At 47.1% G+C, this 18,388-nt stretch overlaps 1 protein-coding gene across 1 annotated transcript; it reads right to left on the bottom strand.

Moving 5' to 3' along the window:
• Positions 1–1,035: 1,035 nt before the first annotated feature.
• Positions 1,036–17,335, bottom strand: LOC124010646 (protein PIF-like). Its single transcript, XM_046323316.1, has 4 exons — positions 17,249–17,335; positions 3,329–3,651; positions 2,524–3,201; positions 1,036–1,636 (listed from the first exon to the last, which is right to left on the bottom strand). The coding sequence occupies exons 1-4, from the start codon at positions 17,333–17,335 to the stop codon at positions 1,036–1,038; spliced, it is 1,689 nt and encodes a 562-aa protein (XP_046179272.1).
• Positions 17,336–18,388: the final 1,053 nt, after the last annotated feature.

Here is an 18,388-nt window from a genome sequence, read left to right as displayed (position 1 = left end):
ATCTGACAACGCTCTGAATTTACGAATGCTCAGGGCGCACTCTGGCACTCCAGATTGAATTTACGATCACACCCGAAGTCATAAAATGCCTAGCTAGTCATTTGTTATGCTAACAAGCTAGCAAGAGGTTGTATAGCAACAGCATCAACTTCCGGTAGTCAGGCGTAGCACTAGTATGCTCAACTGAAAGGATACTGTTCGTTTACAGTATACTAAAATGTACTAATAGTATATACAGTAGCACTTAGTATATACTCATTAAGTATGAAGTGCACAGTATATTAGTATGGTTATTCGAACACAGCCAATGTCTCTTTTAATGTGGTCCTAGGAAGTGTGTGCTCTACTGTGTAGTGTGTACTTAGGTCAGAAGTCACTGCAGAATATAGTCCTGGGGAAACGGGTGCCTTAAAAGACACACTAATTCCCTTTGAATTGTAAAATGGAATATCTGCATAGTTCAATCCAAATGGAAATTAGTTTTCAATGTCATCGACTGCAAGGCCGTCATTGGAAATGAGAATTTGTCTTAATTGACATGTTAAAGGTAAAAAATACATCAAAATAAAGAAACACACCATCTAGCCAGATCACACTGTGTTATCAAACACCACTGACGCTTAGAAAAGGTCATCTAGTTTTTAATAACTGCTATTAAAAACTAGATGACCTTTTCTAAGCATCAGTGACGAGCCCTAACCTTGTCTATGTACTATATCAAGGGAAAGTCCACGCTAAAGGAAAAGTTGACACAGTCCATTCATAGTACAGTCTTTTCAGCTTCCTCAAAACTGCTTTCCATGCCTCTGACTTGTCCTCCCTCTTGTCCTGTTTCTTGTCCTGTTTCTTGTTCTCTGACTTGTCCTGTCTCTTATCCTCTGACTTGCCCTGTCTCTTATCCTCTGACTTGTCCTCCCTCTTGTCCTCTTTCTTGTCCTGTTTCTTGTTCTCTGACTTGTCCTGTCTCTTATCCTCTGACTTGCCTTCACTCTTGTCCTGTCTCTTTTCCTCTGACTTGCCTTAACTCTTGTCCTGTCACTTTTCCTCTGATTTGCCTTCACTCTTGTCCTGTCTCTTATCCTCTGACTTGTCCTCTCTCTTGTCCTGTCTCTTATCCTCTGACTTGTCCTCTCTCTTGTCCTGTCTCTTTTCCTCTGACTTGCCTTCACTCTTGTCCTGTCTCTTTTCCTCTGATTTGCCTTCACTCTTGTCCTGTCTCTTATCCTCTGACTTGTCCTCTCTCTTGTCCTGTCTCTTATCCTCTGACCTGTCCTCTCTCTTGTCCTGTCTCTTTTCCTCTGACTTGCCTTCACTCTTGTCATGTCTCTTTTCCTCTGATTTGCCTTCACTCTTGTCCTGTCTCTTATCCTCTGACTTGTCCTCTCTCTTGTCCTGTCTCTTGTCCTCTAACTTGCCCTGTCTCTTGTCCTCTGACTTGTCCTCCCTCTTGTCCTGTTTCTTGTTCTCTGACTTGTCCTGTCTCTTATCCTCTGACTTGCCTTCACTCTTGTCCTGTCTCTTTTCCTCTGACTTGCCTTCACTCTTGTCCTCTCTCTTGTCCCCTCTCTTATCATCTGACTTGCACTCTCTCTTATCCTGTCTCTTATCCTCTGACTTGTTCTCTCTCTTGTCCTCTCTTGTCCTCTCATCCTCTCTCTTGTCTTCTGATTTATCCTCTCTCTTGTCCTTTCTATTGTCCTCTCTTGTCCTCTCTCTTGTCCTCTGACTTGTACTCTCTCTTGTCCTCTGACTTGTACTCTCTCTTGTCCCCTCTTTCATCATCTGACTTGTCCTCTCTCTTGTCCTCTGGCTTGTTCTTCCTCTTGTCCCCTCTCTTGTCTTCGTATTTGTCCTCTCTCTTGCCCCCTCTCTTAACATCTGACTTGTCCTCTGACTTGTCCTCTCTCTTGTTCTCTTTCTTGTCCTCTGAATTGTCCTCTGGCTTGACCTCTTTCTTGTCCTCTCATCATCTGACTTGTCCTCTGACTTGTCCTCGGGCTTGTCCTCTCTTTTGTCATCTGACTTGTCCTCTCTCTTGTTATCTTTCTTGTCCTCTGGCTTGTCCTCTCTTTTGTCCTCTATCTTGTCCTCTCGTCATCTGACTTGTCCTCTGACCTGTCCTCTCTCTTGTCCCCTGACTTGTCCTCTCTTTTGTCATCTGACTTGTCCTCTCTCTTGTTCTCTTGTCCTCTGACTTGTCTCTCTTGTTCTTTCTTCTGTTGTCCTCTGATCTTGTCCTCTCGTCTTGTTCTCTTTCTTGTCCTCTGAATTGTCCTCTGTTCTTTGTCCTCTGGCTTGACCTCTCTCTTGTCCTCTCATCATCTAACTTGTCCTCTGATTTGTCCTCTCTCTTGTCCTCTGACTTGTCCTCTCTCTTGTCCTCTGACTTGTCCTCTGACATGTCCTCTGGCTTGTCCTCTCTTTTGTCATCTGACTTGTCCTCTCTCTTGTTCTCTTGTCCTCTGACTTGTCATCTGACTTGTCCTCTAGCTTGTCTTCTCTCTTGTCCTATCATCATCTGACTTGTCCTCTCTCTTGTCCTCTGACTTGTCCTCTCTCTTGTCCTGTCTCTTGTCCTCTAACTTGCCCTGTCTCTTGTCCTCTGACTTGTCCTCCCTCTTGTCCTGTTTCTTGTCCTGTTTCTTGTTCTCTGACTTGTCCTGTCTCTTATCCTCTGACTTGCCTTCACTCTTGTCCTGTCTCTTTTCCTCTGACTTGCCTTCACTCTTGTCCTGTCTCTTTTCCTCTGACTGGCCTTCACTCTTGTCCTGTCTCTTTTCCTCTGACTTGCCTTCACTCTTGTCCTGTCTCTTCTCCTCTAACTTGTCCTGTCTCTTTTCCTCTGACTTGCCTTCACTCTTGTCCTGTCTCTTATCCTCTGACTTGTCCTCTCTCTTGTCCTGTCTCTTGCCCTCTCTCTTGTCCTGTCTCTTTTCCTCTGACTTGCCCTCTCTCTTGTCCTGTCTCTTATCCTCTGACTTGCCCTCTCTCTTGTCCTGTCTCTTATCCTCTGACTTGTCCTTTCTGCCCTCTCTCTTGTCTTCTGATTTATCCTCTTTCTTGTCTTCTCTCTTGTACTTTGACTTGTCCTCTCTATTGTCCTCTGACTTGTCCTCTCTCTTGTCCCCTCTCTTATCATCTGACTTGCACTCTCTCTTGTCCTGTCTCTTATCCTCTGACTTGTTCTCTCTCTTGTCCTCTCTTGTCCTCTCATCCTCTCTCTTGTCTTCTGATTTATCCTCTCTCTTGTCCTTTCTATTGTCCTCTCTTGTCCTCTCTCTTGTCCTCTGATTTATCCTCTCTCTTTCCCCCTCTATTATTCTCTGACTTGTCCACTCTCTTGTCTTCTCTCATGTCCTCTGACTTGTCCTCTCTCTTGTCCTTTGACTTGTCCTCTCTCTTGTCCTCTGACTTGTACTCTCTCTTGTCCTCTGACTTGTACTCTCTCTTGTCCCCTCTTTCATCATCTGACTTGTCCTCTCTCTTGTCCTCTGGCTTGTTCTTCCTCTTGTCCCCTCTCTTGTCTTCGTATTTGTCCTCTCTCTTGCCCCCTCTCTTAACATCTGACTTGTCCTCTGACTTGTCCTCTCTCTTGTTCTCTTTCTTGTCCTCTGAATTGTCCTCTGACTTGTCCTCTGGCTTGACCTCTCTCTTGTCCTCTCATCATCTGACTTGTCCTCTGACTTGTCCTCTGGCTTGTCCTCTCTTTTGTCATCTGACTTGTCCTCTCTCTTGTTATCTTTCTTGTCCTCTGGCTTGTCCTCTCTTTTGTCCTCTATCTTGTCCTCTCGTCATCTGACTTGTCCTCTGACCTGACCTCTCTCTTGTCCCCTGACTTGTCCTCTCTTTTGTCATCTGACTTGTCCTCTCTCTTGTTCTCTTGTCCTCTGACTTGTCCTCTCTCTTGTTCTCTTTCTTGTCCTCTGAATTGTCCTCTGACTTGTCCTCTGGCTTGACCTCTCTCTTGTCCTCTCATCATCTAACTTGTCCTCTGATTTGTCCTCTCTCTTGTCCTCTGACTTGTCCTCTCTCTTGTCCTCTGACTTGTCCTCTGACATGTCCTCTGGCTTGTCCTCTCTTTTGTCATCTGACTTGTCCTCTCTCTTGTTCTCTTGTCCTCTGACTTGTCATCTGACTTGTCCTCTAACTTGTCTTCTCTCTTGTCCTCTCATCATCTGACTTGTCCTCTCTCCTGTCCTCTGACTTGTCCCCTCTCTTGTCCTATCTCTTGTCCTCTCTATTGTTCTATCTCTATCTCTCTCTCTCTCTCTTTTTATTTTCCTTTTTTTCATGGCGTGACAGGGCTCGTGGTTCACTCACAGCACACAGGAAGCGTGTCACAGCAAAACAGGTCCCTGCCACTGTTTCCACTCCTCAGAAAGGGAGGGCTACAGGGCTACAATAAAACCCTGCTAACCCCAATAACAAGATCACAGGTGCCCTTCAACCATCCCATGGGGATTTATTTAACCACACTGTCTATTTTTATCTAAACATGCTAATATACTTATGTGGCTGGGCTGGGATGTGTGGTGTGTCTTTGACATTAAAGGGATGGTGTGACATGGGAAATTGTCACAGTCAATTAGCTGAGCTGGTAGAGTGGTTAGGGTGGCCAGGTTGGTGACAGACTAGTCACCTGGGCTGGCTTATCTGACTCGTCACCACAGGATCACGTGAATAAATAGATAACAGAGACATACTGTAGTGGAGCCGACATTGGCAATCTGTCTGCTGGAGACAGGCCAAGATATGTACACTATTTCAAATATTTAGTCAAATATTTAGGTATTATTGTCTTTGTCAACGTAAGAGTTTAGAATTTTCTCACCCAAGAAAAGATGTGTTCAATCGGATTCGTAAGATATAATTTTGCTGTAATGGAATATCAATGAATTGATATTACTATCCTCTCGAACATATATAATTTGGGAGAGAATTACATTTTAGGCCAGCGTAACATTACATCACTCAACCATTCAAAGGGATTGGAAGGAGATAGGGCTTCTTTTCACAGCTCATATCACCAGCAGCACCAGCAGATAACACTTCCACCTCAATAACACAGCTGGGAAAACACGGTCATTAAAGAGCAGAAGAGGAGCTGGAGTGAGAAGAAGGGAGAGAAGGAGAGATGAGTGGGATCGATAAGCCTCTGATGAGTGGACTAACACGATCCGATCCGTAGTGTTGTTGTGACTGATGCCTGAGTGCGTGCGTGTGTGTGTGCGTGTGTATGTGTCTCTTTAGATTACAGACAGAGGGAAATGAGAGAGATTGGGCCAGTCAGAAAGACTCTGTAATAGAGGAGTGTGTAAGTGTGTGTGTGTTTGTGTAGGTGTGTGGGTGTGTGCTTGTATGTATGTGTATGTGTCTATGTACACATGACACAATTCTTTCCTTTCTAGTCCCATGGATGGATTGTGTGTGATCACAAGCAGGTAATTGTTAGAGTTCAATCTATACTGTCTGGATAAAACTACAGTAAAAACAGATCCATATCTGTACCATCTCTACAGGCTCTGTGTTGTGGGGGTTTTACCACAAGTGGTACCATAGTCTGTTTTAGAGGGAGGAGAGGAGAGGAGAGGAGAGGAGAGGAGAGGAGAGGAGAGGAGAGGAGAGGAGAGGAGAGGAGAGGAGAGGAGAGGAGAGGAGAGGAGAGGAGAGGAGAGGAGAGGGAGAGGAGAGAGAGGAGAGGAGAGGAGGAAATGAGAGTTGAGAGGGAGCCAGGGTAGTGGGTTCGATCCCGGGACCACCCATACGGAATGTATGCACACATGACTGTAAGTCGCTTTGGATAAAAGCGTCTGCTAAATGGCATATGTGATATGTGTGAGATGAAAGGAAAGGAAAGGGAGAGGGAGAGGGGAGGAGAGAGAGAGAGAGGGAGAGGAGAGAGGAGAGGAGAGGGAGAGAGAGGGAGGAGAGGAGAGGAGAGGAGAGGAGAGGAGGAGGAGAGGAGAGGAGAGGAGAGGAGAGGAGAGGAGAGGAGAGAGGAGAGGAGAGGAGAGGAGAAGAGAGGAGAAGAAAGGAGAGGGAGAAGAGAAGAGGAGAGGAGAGGAGAAGAGAGGAGAGGAGAGGAGAGGAGAGGAGAGGAGAGGAGAGGAGAGGAGAGAGGGAGAAGAGGAAGGAGAGGGAGAAGAGGAGAGGAGAGAGGAGAGGAGAGGAGAGGAGAGGAGAGGAGAGGAGAGGAGAGGAGAGGAGAGGAGAGGAGAGGAGAGGAAGAGGAAAGGAAAGGGAGAGGAGAGGAGAGGAGAGGAGAGGAGAGGAGAGAGAGAGGAAGGAGATGAAAGGAAAGGGAGAGGGAGAAGATGAGAGGAGAGGAGAGGAGAGGAGAGGAGATGAAAGGAAAGGGAGAGGGAGAAGATGAGAGGAGAGGAGAGGAGAGGAGAGGAGAGGAGAGGAGAGGAGAGGGAGAAGAGGAGAGGAGAGGAGAGGAGAGGAGATGAAAGGAAAGGAAAGGGAGAGGGAGAGGGAGAAGAGCAGAGGAGAGGAGAGGAGAGGAGAGAGAGGAGAGAGAGGAGAGGAGAGGAAAAGAGGAGAGGAGAGGAAAGGAAAGGGAGAGGGAGAGGGAGAAGAGGAGAGGAGAGGAGAGGAAGGAGATGAGAGGAGATGAGATGAGATGAGAGGAGAGGAGAGGAGAGGAGAGGAGATGAAAGGAAAGGAAAGGAGAGGAGAGGAGAGGAGAGGAGAGGAGAGGAGAGGAGAGGAGAGGAGAGGAGAGGAGGGAGGGAGAGGAGAGGAGAGGAGAGGAAATGAGAGGAAATGAGAGGAGAGGAGATGAAAGGAAAGGAAAGGGAGAGGGAGAAGAGCAGAGGAGAGGAGAGGAGAGGAGAGGAGAGAGAGAGAGAGAGGAGGAGAGAGAGGAGAGAGAGGAAAAGAGGAGGAGGAGAGGGAGAAGAGGAGAGGAGAGGAGAGGAGAGGAGAGGAGAGGAGAGGAGAGGAGAGGAAAGGAGGAGAGGGAGAGGAGAAGAGGAGAGGAGAGGAGAGGAGAGGAGAGGGAGAGGGAGAGGAAAGGAGAGGAGAGAAGAGGAGAGGAGAAGAGAGGAGAGAGAGGAGAGGAAATGAGAGGAGAGGAGAGGAGAGAGGAGAGGAGAGGAGAGGAAAGGGAGCGGAGGAGAGGAGAGGAGAGGAGAGGAGAGGAGGGAGAGGAGAAGAGAGAGAAAGGAGAGGAGAGGAGAGGGAGGGGGAGAAGAGGAGGAGGAGAGGAGAGGAGAGGAGAGGAGAGGGAGAAGGGAGGGGGAGAAGAGGAGAGGAGAGGAGAAGAGAGGAGAGGAGAGGAGAGGAGAGGGAGAAGGGAGAGGAGAGGAGAGGAGGAGAGGAGAGGAGAGGAGAGGAGAGGAGAGGAGAGGAGAGGAGGAGAGGAGAGGAGAGGAGAGGAGAGGAGAGGAGAGGAGAGGAGAGGATAGGAAATGAAAGGAAAGGGAGAGGGAGAAGAGGAGAGGAGAGGAGAGGAGAGGAGAGGAGATGAGAGGAGAGGAGAGGAGAGGAGAGGGAGAGGAAATGAGAGGAGAGGAGAGGAGATGAAAGGAAAGGAAAGGGAGAGGGAGAAGAGCAGAGGAGGGAGAGAGAGAGAGGAGAGAGAGGAGAGGAGAGGGAGGAGAGGAAGAGGGAGAAGAGGAGAGGAGAGGAGAGGAGAGAGGAGAGGAGAGGGAGGGAGAGAGGAGAGGAGAGGAGAGGAGAGGAGAGGAGAGGAGAGAGAGAGGAGAGGAAAGGGAAAGGGAGAGGGAGAGGGAGAGGGAGAGAGGAGAGGAGAGAGAGAGAGAGGAGAGGAGAGGAGAGGAGAGGAGTGGGAGAAGAGGAGAGGAGAAGAGAGGAGAGGAGAGGAGAGGAAATGAGAGGAGAGGAGATGAAAGGAAATGAAAGGAAAGGAAAGGAAAGGGAGAGGGAGAGGGAGAAGAGGAGAGGGAGAGAGAGGAGAGGAGAGGGAGAGAGAGGAGAGGAGAGGAGAGGGAGAGGGAGAGGGAGAAGAGGAGAGGAGAGGAGTGGAGAGGAGAGGAGAGGGAGAAGAGGAGAGGAGAGGAGAGGAGAGGAGAGGAAAGGAGAGGAGAGGAGAGGGAGAAGAGGAGAGAAGAGGAGAGGAGAGGGAGAGGGAGAAGAGGAGAGGAGAGGAGAGGAGAGGAGAGGAGAGGAAAGGAAAGGGAGAAGAGGAGAGGAGAGGAGAGGAGAGGAGAGGAGAGGAGAGGAAAGGAAAGGAAAGGGAGAGGGAGAAGAGGAGAGGAGAGGAGAGGAGAGGGAGAGAGAGGAGAGGAGAGGAGAGGAGAGGAGAGGAGAGGAGAGGAGAGGAGAGAGGAGAGGAGAGGAGAGGAGAGGAGAGGAGAGGAGAGGAGAGGAGGGAGAGAGGAGAGGAGAGGAGAGGAGAGGAGAGGAGAGGAGAGAGGAGAGGAGGGGAGAGGAGGAGAGAGAGGAGAGGGAGAGGAAGAGGAGAGAGAGGAGAGGAGAGGAGAGGAGAGGAGAGGAGAGGAGAGGAGAGGAGAGGAGAGGAGAGGAGAGGAGAGGAGAGGAGAGGAGAGGAGAGGAGAGGAGAGGAGGAGAGGAGAGGAGAGGAGAGGAGGGAGAGGAGAGGAAAGGAGAGGAAAGGGAGCGGGAGAGGGAGAGGGAGAGAGAGGAGAGGAGAGGAGAGGAGAGGAGAGGAGAGGGAGAAGAGGAGAGGAGAGGAGAGGAGAGGAGAGGAGAGGGGATGAGAGGAGAGGAGAGGAGAAGAGGAGAGGAGACGAGAGGAGAGGAAAGGAAAGGGAGAGGGAGAGGGAGAGGGAGAAGAGGAGAGGAGAGGAGAGGAGAGGAAAGGAAAGGAAAGGGAGAGGAGAGGAGAGGAGAGGAGAGGAGAGGAGGGAGAGGAAAGAAGAGGAGAGGAGAGGAGAGGAGAGGAGAGGGAGAGGGAGAGGGAGAGGGAGAGGGAGAGGGAGAGGGAGAGGGAGAGGGAGAGGGAGAAGAGAAGAGAAGAGGAGAGGAAAGGAAAGGAAAGTAAAGGGAGAGGGAGAGGGAGGGAAAGAGGAGAGGAGAGACGTGAGCATGCAGGGCGTAAGGGTTTGGGCAGCAGCCAGAAACAGACTGCGTTACTTTGGTCTGGCAGGCCGGAGCCATTGTTGTGACTGTCCCACTAACTCACTGTGGCTGGGAGCAGAGGGAAGTTGAGGGCCAGTTTGAGGGCCAGTAGGAGGCACTCATTCTGGTCTAAAAAAATATATATCCCAATGCTCCAGAACAGTGATTGGGGACAGTGACCTGTGTAGGGTGCTGTCTTTCAGATGGGGGCGTTGAATGTGTGTCCTCACTCTCTGTGGTCACTAAAGATCCCATGGCACTGATCGTAAGAGTAAGGGCGTTTACCCTGGTGTCCTGGCTAAATATCCAATATAGCCTTCATACCATCATGACCACCTAATAATTTCAAGCTTCCAATTGGCTATTTCATCCCCCCTCCTCTCCCCTGTAACTAATCCCCAGGTCATTGCTGTAAATGAGAACGTGTTCTCAGTCAATTTAGCATATTTCAACCCTGCAGGCGCTACATAAAACTCTGAAATAAAATATAAAACATGCATTACCTTTGGCGAGCTTCTTTAGTTGGCACTCCAATATGTCCCATAAACATGTCCCATAAACATTTTAAATTAATTACGTCCATATATATCCAAAATGTCCATTTATAAAGCGCATTTGATCCAGAAAAAAACAACTTATAAAAAACGCAACGTCACTACAAAATATTTCAAAAGATGCCTATAAACTTTGCCAAAATATTTCAAATTACTTTTGTAATACAACTTTAGGGTATTTTTAAACGTTAATAATCGATCAAATTGTAGACGGGTCTTTCTGTGTTCAATACAGGAATGAAAACAAACCAGCGATACTTTTTACGTCTTGCGCAACTCTCAACAGTGTTACCTAGTTCCTAGTTGGCCTACTTCTTCATTGCACAACCAACCTCAACCAAATTCTAAAGACTGGTGACATCCAGTGGAAGCGGTAGGAACTGAAAACGGGTTCCTAAGAAATATCCCTGGGCAATGACAACTCAGGGAACAGAGAGAAGTAAAAAAATAATAATTCTGAACAGTTAGTCCTTGGGGTTTTGCCTGCTAATACTGTAAGTTCTGTTATACTCACAGACATGATTCAAACAGTTTTAGAAACTTCAGAGTGTTTTCTACCCAAATCAATGACTAACATCTTATTTTTGGCATGAGTAGCACGAAGTTGAAATTGGGCACGCTATTTATCCAAAAGTGAAAATTCTGCCCCCTACCCCAAAGAGGTTTTAAGGGTTAACAATTTTATTAAAACTGCAGAGCTAATACTACAGCTCGGGCTGTGTCCTAACTCTCTCTCTCTCTCTCTCACACACACACACACACACACACACACACACACACACACACACACACACACACACACACACACACACACACACACACACACACACACACACACACACACACACACACACACACACACACACACACACACACACACACACACACACAGCAGGGAGCTCTGAGAGGAAGGATGAACATGAGGTCAGTTGGAGGGCAGAACTAGCCCCAGTCCCTCATTTTCTTTCTGTCACCCCTCTCTATCCCTCTCTCTGTTCCTTCCTCTCTCTCCATCCCTCTCTCTCTCACCCCTCGCTCTCCATCCTTCCCTCCCCTCTTTCTCCATCCCTCTCTGCTCCTCTCTCGGCATCCCCCTCTCTCTCCATACCCCTCTCTGTTCCCCTCTCTCTCTCCATCCCTCTCTCTGGTACCTCCTCTCTCCATCTCTCTCTCTCTCTCCAACCCTCTGACTGTTCCCCCCTCTCTCCAGCTCTCTCTCTACATCCCACTCTCTGTTCCCCCTATCTCTCCATCCCTCCCTCTGTTCCCCCTCTCTCTACATCCCTCCCTCTGTTCTCCCCTCTCTCTCCATCCCTCCCTCTGTTCCCCCTCTCTCTACACCGACTTGTGCCAGTTTTTAAGTTCTTTGTGGGTCTGTGTGATCTGTGGGAAATATGTATCTCTAATGTGGTCATGCATTTGGCAGGAGGTTAGGAAGTGCAGCTAAGTTTCCACCTCATGTTGTGGGCAGTGTGCATATAGCCTGTCTTAATAGCAAGGCTATGCTCACTGAGTCTACACATAGTCAAAGCTTTTCTTAATTTAGGGTCAGTCATAGTGGTCAGGTATTATCTGTTTAGGGCCAGATAGCATTCTAGTTTGCTCTGTTTTTTGTTGATTCTTTCCAGGGTGTCCAATACATATATTTTTTGCCATTCTCATGAGGTTGATGGGTCTGAATGTGTTTCTGTCCTGGGGCACTGTTCGTGTTTGTGAACAGAGTCCCAAAAACCAGCTGGATGAGGGGACTCTTCTCTAGGAATGTGTGGACATCACTTTGGTCCTTCTGTAGCTCAGTTGGTAGAGCATGGCGCTTGTAATGCCAGGGTAGTGGGTTTGATTCCCGGGACCACCCATACTTGAATGTATGCACACATGACTGTAAGTCGCTTTGGATAAAAGCGTCTGCTAAATGGCATTTATTATTACTTCCTTTTTTTGATGGTTGTAGAATTTAACCTGTTGAGTGCAGGGGGCAGTATTTTGATTTTTGGATGAAAAACGTACCCAAATTGAACTGCCTATTTCTCAGGCCCAGAATCTAGAATATGCATATAATTGTCAGATTGTTTTCTATCGAACTCTAAAGTTTCCAAAACTGTCAAAATATTGTCTGTGAGTATAACAGAACTGATATTGAAGGCGAAAACCTGAGGAAAATTCAACCAGGAAGTGGCCTCTATTTTGAAAGCTCCATGTTCCATTGAATGCCTTCCCTCCATTTAAAGGGATATCAACCAGATGCCTTTTTCTATGGCTTCCCCATGTTGTGAACAGTCTTTAGACATAGTTTCAGGATTTTATTTTGAAAAATTAGTGAGAAAGATCACATCGCGTCAGTGTATAGCTGGATGTCCCCAGAGTTTTGCTTGTGCAATTGCTTGGATCAGCCATTCTCTCTCTCTCTCCTATTGAAGAAGCTAGAGTCCCAGGTGATATATTATCGATTATATATTGACAAAATACCTGAGGGTTGATTATGAAAAATGTTTGACATGTTTCTGTGAACATTACGGATACTATTTGGAATTTTCATCTGCGATGTCGTGACAGCTCGAGCCTGTGGATTTCTGAACATAACACGCCAAACAAATGGAGGTATTTTGGATATAAAAATAATCTTTATGGAACAAAAGGAACATTTATTGTGTAACTGGGAGTTTCGTGAGGGCAAACATCCGAAGATCATCAAAGGTAAGCGATTTAATTTATTGCTTTTCTGACTTTCGTGACCAATCTACTTGGCTGCTAGCTGTTTGTAATAATTTGTCTACTGAGAGAGATGTCCTAACATAAACGCTTGGTATGCTTTTGTCAAAGCTTTATTAAAATCTGATATGCCAGGTGGATTAACAACAAGCTAAACTGTGTTTTGCTATATTGCACTTGTGATTTCATGAAAATTAAATGTTTAGTCATTTAATTTGAATTTGGCGCTCTGCAATTCAGCGAATGTTGACGAAAATGATCCCGCTAACGGGATGGGTGCATAAAGAATTAACAGCTCTTTTCTGGATTTTGATAACAAGTGGATATAGTCCTAATTCTGCTCTGTATTGACTGTTTGGAGTTTTGTGTTGTACACAAAGTCCATTTTTGCACAATTCTACATGCAGTCGCAATTGTTTGCCCCATTTTGTGAAGTATTGGTTGGTGAGCGGACCCCAGACCTCACAACCACAAAAAGGGCATGTAAGGATCTGGGTGTAGCTGGTGCAGAAGAGTCAGGCGCAGGACAGCAGAGATGAGAAACACAAGGAACTTTACTCAAAATATCAAAATACCTGAAGTAACACCAGGCCCACAAACAATGGACCAAACTTACAATAAACAAACATGCACAAAATCCATGGGGGAAACAGAGGGTTAAATAATGAACATGTAATTGGGGAATTGAAACCAGGTGTGTAAAACAAAGACAAAACAGTGGGAAAATGAAAAGTGGATCGGCGATGGCTAGAAGGCAGGTGACGTCGACCGTCGAACGTCGCCCGAACAAGGAGAGGGACCGACTCCATCCTTCCCTCTCTCTCTCTGTCCGCACTGCTGTCTACAGATAACCCACCAGGCTGTTGATGATGTCTTTATTACTCCACCACTCTGAGCTTCAAGGGACAGGATCCATCTAAATCAAATCAAATTTTATTGGTGACATACACATGGTTAGCAGATGTTAATGCGAGTGTAGTGAAATGCTTGTGCTTCTAGTTCCGACAGTGCAGTAATAACCAACGAGTAATCTAACCTAACAATTCCACAACTACTACCTTATACACACACAAGTGTAAAGGGATAAAGAATATGTACATAAAGATATATGAATGAGTGATGGTACAGAACGGCAGAGGCAAGATGCAGTAGATGGTATCGAGTACAGTATATACATATGAGATGAGTAATGCAGGGTATATAAACATAAAGTGGCATAGTTTAAAGTGGCTAGTGATACATTATTACATAAAGATGGAAAGATGCAGTAGATGATATAGAGTACAGTATATACAGTGGGGCAAAAAACTATTTAGTCAGCCACCAATTGTGCAAGTTCTCCCACTTAAAAAAGATGAGAGAGGCCTGTAATTTTCATCATACGTACACTTCAACTATGACAGACAAAATGAGAAAACAAATTCCTGAAAATCACATTGTAGGATTTTTTATGAATTTATTTGCAAATTATGGTGGAAAATAAGTATTTGGTCAATAACAAAAGTTTATCTCAATACTTTGTTATATACCCTTTGTTGGCAATGACAGAGTTCAAACGTTTTCTGTAAGTCTTCACAAGGTTTTCACACACTGTTGCTGGTATTTTGGCCCATTCCTCCATGCAGATCTCCTCTAGAGCAGTGATGTTTTGGGGCTGTTGCTGGGCAACACGGACTTTCAACTCCCTAAAAATATTTTCTATGGGGTTGAGATCTGGAGACTGGCTTGGCCACTCCAGGACCTTGAAATGCTTCTTACGAAACCACTCCTTCATTGCCCGGGAGGTGTGTTTGGGATCATTGTCATTTTGAAAGATACAGCCATGTTTCATCTTCAAAGCCCTTGCTAATGGAAGGAGGTTTTCACTCAAAATCTCACGATACATGGCCCTATTCATTCTTTCCTTTACACGGATCAGTCGTCCTGGTCCCTTTGCAGAAAAAAAGCCCCAAAGCATGATGTTTCCACCCCCATGCTTCACAGTAGGTATGGTGTTCTTTGGATGTAACTCAGCATTCTTTGTCCTCCAAACACGACGAGTTGAGTTTTTACCAAAAAGTAATATTTTGGTTTCATCTGACCATATGACATTCTCCCAATCTTCTTATGGATCATCCAAATGCTCTCTAGCAAACTTCAGACGGGCCAGGACGGGTACTGGCTTAAGCAGGGGGACACGTCTGGCACTGCAGGATTTGAGTCCCTGGCGGCGTAGTGTGTTATTGATGGTCGGCTTTGTTACTTAGGTCCCAGCTCTCTGCAGGTCATTCACTAGGTCCCCCCGTGTGGTTCTGGGATTTTTGCTCACCGTTCTTGTGATCATTTTGACCCCACGGGGTGAGATCTTGCGTGGAGCCCCAAATCGAGGGAGATTATCAGTGGTCTTGTATGTCTTCCATTTCCTAATAATTGCTCCCACAGTTTATTTCTTCAAACCAAGCTGCTTACCTATTGCATATTCAGTCTTCCCAGCCTGGTGCAGGTCTACAATTTTGTTTCTGGTGTCCTTTGATAGCTCTTTGGTCTTGGCCATAGTGGAGTTTGGAGTGTGACTGTTTGAGGTTATGGACAGGTGTCTTTAATACTGATAACAAGTTCAAACAGGTGCCATTAATACAGGTAACGAGTGGAGGAAAGAGGAGCCTCTTAAAGAAGAAGTTACAGGTCTTTGATAGCTAGAAATCTTGCTTGTTTGACCAAATACTTATTTTCCACCATAATTTTCAAATATATTCATTAAAATTCCTGTCCCCTTGATGTGGATAGGGGGGTGCTCCCTCTGCTGTTTCCTGAAGTCCACAATCATCTTCTTTGTTTTGTTGACGTTGAGTGTGAGGTTATTTTCCTGACACCACACTCCGAGGGCCCTCACCTCCTCCCTATAGGCCGTCTCGTTGTTGTTGGTAATCAAGCCTACCACTGTAGTGTCGTCGGCAAACATGATGATTGAGTTGGAGGCATGCATGGCAACGCAGTCATGGGTGAACAGCGAGTACAGGAGATGGCTCAGAACGCACCCTTGTGGGGCCCCAGTGTTGAGGATCAACAGGGTGGAGATGTTGTTACCTACCCTCATCACATGGGGGTGGCCCGTCAGGAAGTCCAGTACCCAGTTTCACAGTGCGGGGTCGAGACCCGGGGTCCTGAGCTTGATGACGAGTTTGGAGGGTACTATGGTGTTAAATGCTGAGCTGTAGTCGATGAACAGCATTCTCACATAGGTATTCAACATGTCCAGATGGTTTAGGGCAGTGTGCAGTGTGGTTGCGATTGCGTCATCTGTGGACCTATTGGGGAGGTAAGCAAATTGGAGTGGGTCTAGAGTGTCAGGTTGGGTGGAGGTGAAATGGTCCTTGACTAGTCTCTCAAAGCACTTCATGATGACAGAAGTGAGTGCTATAGGCGGTAGTCGTTTAGCTCAGAAACCTTAGCTTTCTTGGGAACAGGAACAATGGTGGCCCTCTTGAAGCATGTGGGAACAGCAGACTGGGATAAGGGTTGATTGAATATGTCCGTAAACACACCAGCCAGCTGGTCTGCTCATGCTCTGAGGAAGCGGCTGGGGATGCCGTCTGGGACTGCAGCCTTGCGAGGGTTAACACGTTTAAATGTTTTACTCACGCCGGCTGCAGTGAAGGAGAGCCCGCAGGTTTTGGTAGAGGGCCGTGTCAGTGGCACTGTATTGTCCTCAAAGCGAGCAAAAAAGTAATTTAGTCTGTCTGGGAGCAAGACATCCTGGTCTGCGACGGGGCTGGTTTTCTTTTTGTAATCCGTGATTGACCGAGACCCTGCCACATACCTCTTGTGTCTGAGCCGTTGAATTGCAACTCTACTTTGTCTCTATACTGACACTTAGCTTGTTAGATTTCTTTGGGGAGGGAATAGCTACACTGTTTGTATTTGGTCATTTTTCCGTTCAACTTGCCCTGGTTAAAAGCAGTGGTTCGCGCTTTCAGTTTCGCACAAATGCTGCCCTCAATCCACGGTTTCTGGTTTGGGAATGTTTTAATCGTTGCTGTGGGTATAACGTCTCCGATGCACTTTCTAATGAACTCGCTCACCGAATCAGCGTATTCGTAAATTTTGTTGTTGGACGCAATGCGGAACATATCGCAATCCACGTGATCGAAACAGTCTTGAAGCGTGGAATCAGACTGGTCGGACCGGCGTTGAACAGACTTGAGCGCAGGAGTTTCTTGTTTTAGTTTCTCTCTGTAGGCTGGAAGCAACAAAATTGAGTCGTGGTCAGCTTTTCCGAAAGGAGGGCAGGGAAGGGCCTTATATGCGTCGCGGAAGTTAGAAAAACAATGATCCAGGGTTTTACCAGCCCTGGTAGCACAATCGATATGCTGATATAATTTAGGGAGTCTTGTTTTCAGATTAGCCTTGTTAAAATCCACAGCTACAATGAATGCAGCCTCAGGATATGTGGTTTCCAGTTTACATAGAGTCAAATAAAGTTTTTTCAGGGTCATTGATGTGTCTGCTCGGCGGGGAATATATACGGCTGTGATTATAATCGAAGAGAATTCCCTTGGTAGATAATGCGGTCGACATTAGATTGTGAGGAATTCTAAGTCAAGTGAGCAGAAGGACTTGAGATCCTGTATGTTGTTATGATCACACCACGTCTCGTTAATCATAAGGCATACCCCCCACCCTCTTCTTGCCAGAAAGATGCTTGTTTCTGTTGGCGCGATGCGTGAAGAAACCAGCTGGCTGCACCGACTCCGTTAGCGTCTCTCGAGTGAGCCATGTTTCCGTGAAGCAAAGAACATTACAATCTCTGATGTCTCTCTGGAATGCTACCCTAGCTCAGATTTCATTAACCTTGTTGTCAAGAGACTGGACATTGGCGAGTAGTATGCTAGGGAGTGGTGCGCGATGTGCCCGTATATTGAGCCTGACCAGAAGACCGCTTCGTTTGCTCCTTTTACGGCGTCGTTGTTTAGGGTCGCCGGCTGAGATCCGATCCATTGTTCTGTGTGGAAGGCAAAACCCAGGATCCGCTCCCGGAGAGTCATATTCCTGGTCGTAATGATGGTGAGTTGACATTGCTCTTATATTCAGTAGTTCCTCCCGACTGTATGTAATGAAACCTAAGATTACCTGGGGTACCAATGTAAGAAATAACACGTAAAGAAACAAAATACTGCATAGTTTCCAAGGAAAGCGAAGCGAGGCGGCCATCTCTGTCGGCGCCGGAAGGCCAGGGTCACTGTGTTACTATGGTTACTATGGTGACAAGGCCACTGCATACTGTGTGTATTTGACTGTGTGTGTGTGTGTGTGTGTGTGTGTGTGTGTGTGTGTGTGTGTGTGTGTGTGTGTGTGTGTGTGTGTGTGTGTGTGTGTGTGTGTGTGTGTGTGTGTGTGTGTGTGTGTGTGTGTGTGTGTGTGTGTGTGTGTATCTGTACTGACCGTGCCTCTCTATCCTGTTTTTCTGACCAGCGGAGACATCAGAGAGCATGTTGGGTAACAGACTGGACAACTGAAGTTCACATAGACCTCCCCTGCTCTTCCCTTCTCCCACTCCTCATTCTCCTCATTCTCCTCTCCTTTCTTCCTTCTACTCTCTCTCCCGGTCTCTTCCCTATCTTCCTCTCTCCTCCCTCCCTCTCTCCCTTCTCTCTTTGTTCTCCTCTCTTTCCCTCTCCTTGCTCTTATCCCCATCTCCCTACCTCCCTCCCTCAACTCCTTCTCCAGTCTCTCCCCCTTGGGTTCCCACTGGCTCTTCTACTGGGGACAGACATGGTTGTCTCAGGCTGTTCCATGCTGTTCCAGGCTGCTTCAGGCTGCTTCAGGCTGCTCCAGGCTGCTCTAGGCTGTTCCAGGCTGCTTCAGGCTGTTCCAGGCTGCTCTAGGCTGCTCCAGGCTGCTTAAGGCTGCTTCAGGCTGCTTCAGGCTGCACCAGGCTGCTTCAGGCTGCTCCAGGCTGCTCTAGGCTGCTCCAGGCTGCTTCAGGCTGCTCCAGGCTGCTCCAGGCTGCTCCAGGCTGCTCCAGGCTGCTTCAGGCTGCTCCAGGCTGCACCAGGCTGCTTCAGGCTGCTCCAGGCTGTTCCAAGGCTGCTTCAGGC

The sequence above is a fragment of the Oncorhynchus gorbuscha genome, linkage group LG23 (genome assembly GCF_021184085.1).
Source record: "Oncorhynchus gorbuscha isolate QuinsamMale2020 ecotype Even-year linkage group LG23, OgorEven_v1.0, whole genome shotgun sequence".
Taxonomy (NCBI): domain Eukaryota; kingdom Metazoa; phylum Chordata; class Actinopteri; order Salmoniformes; family Salmonidae; genus Oncorhynchus; species Oncorhynchus gorbuscha.
The sequence above is the reverse complement of the archived record's forward strand: the minus strand, read 5'-3'. Positions and strand labels throughout refer to the sequence as shown.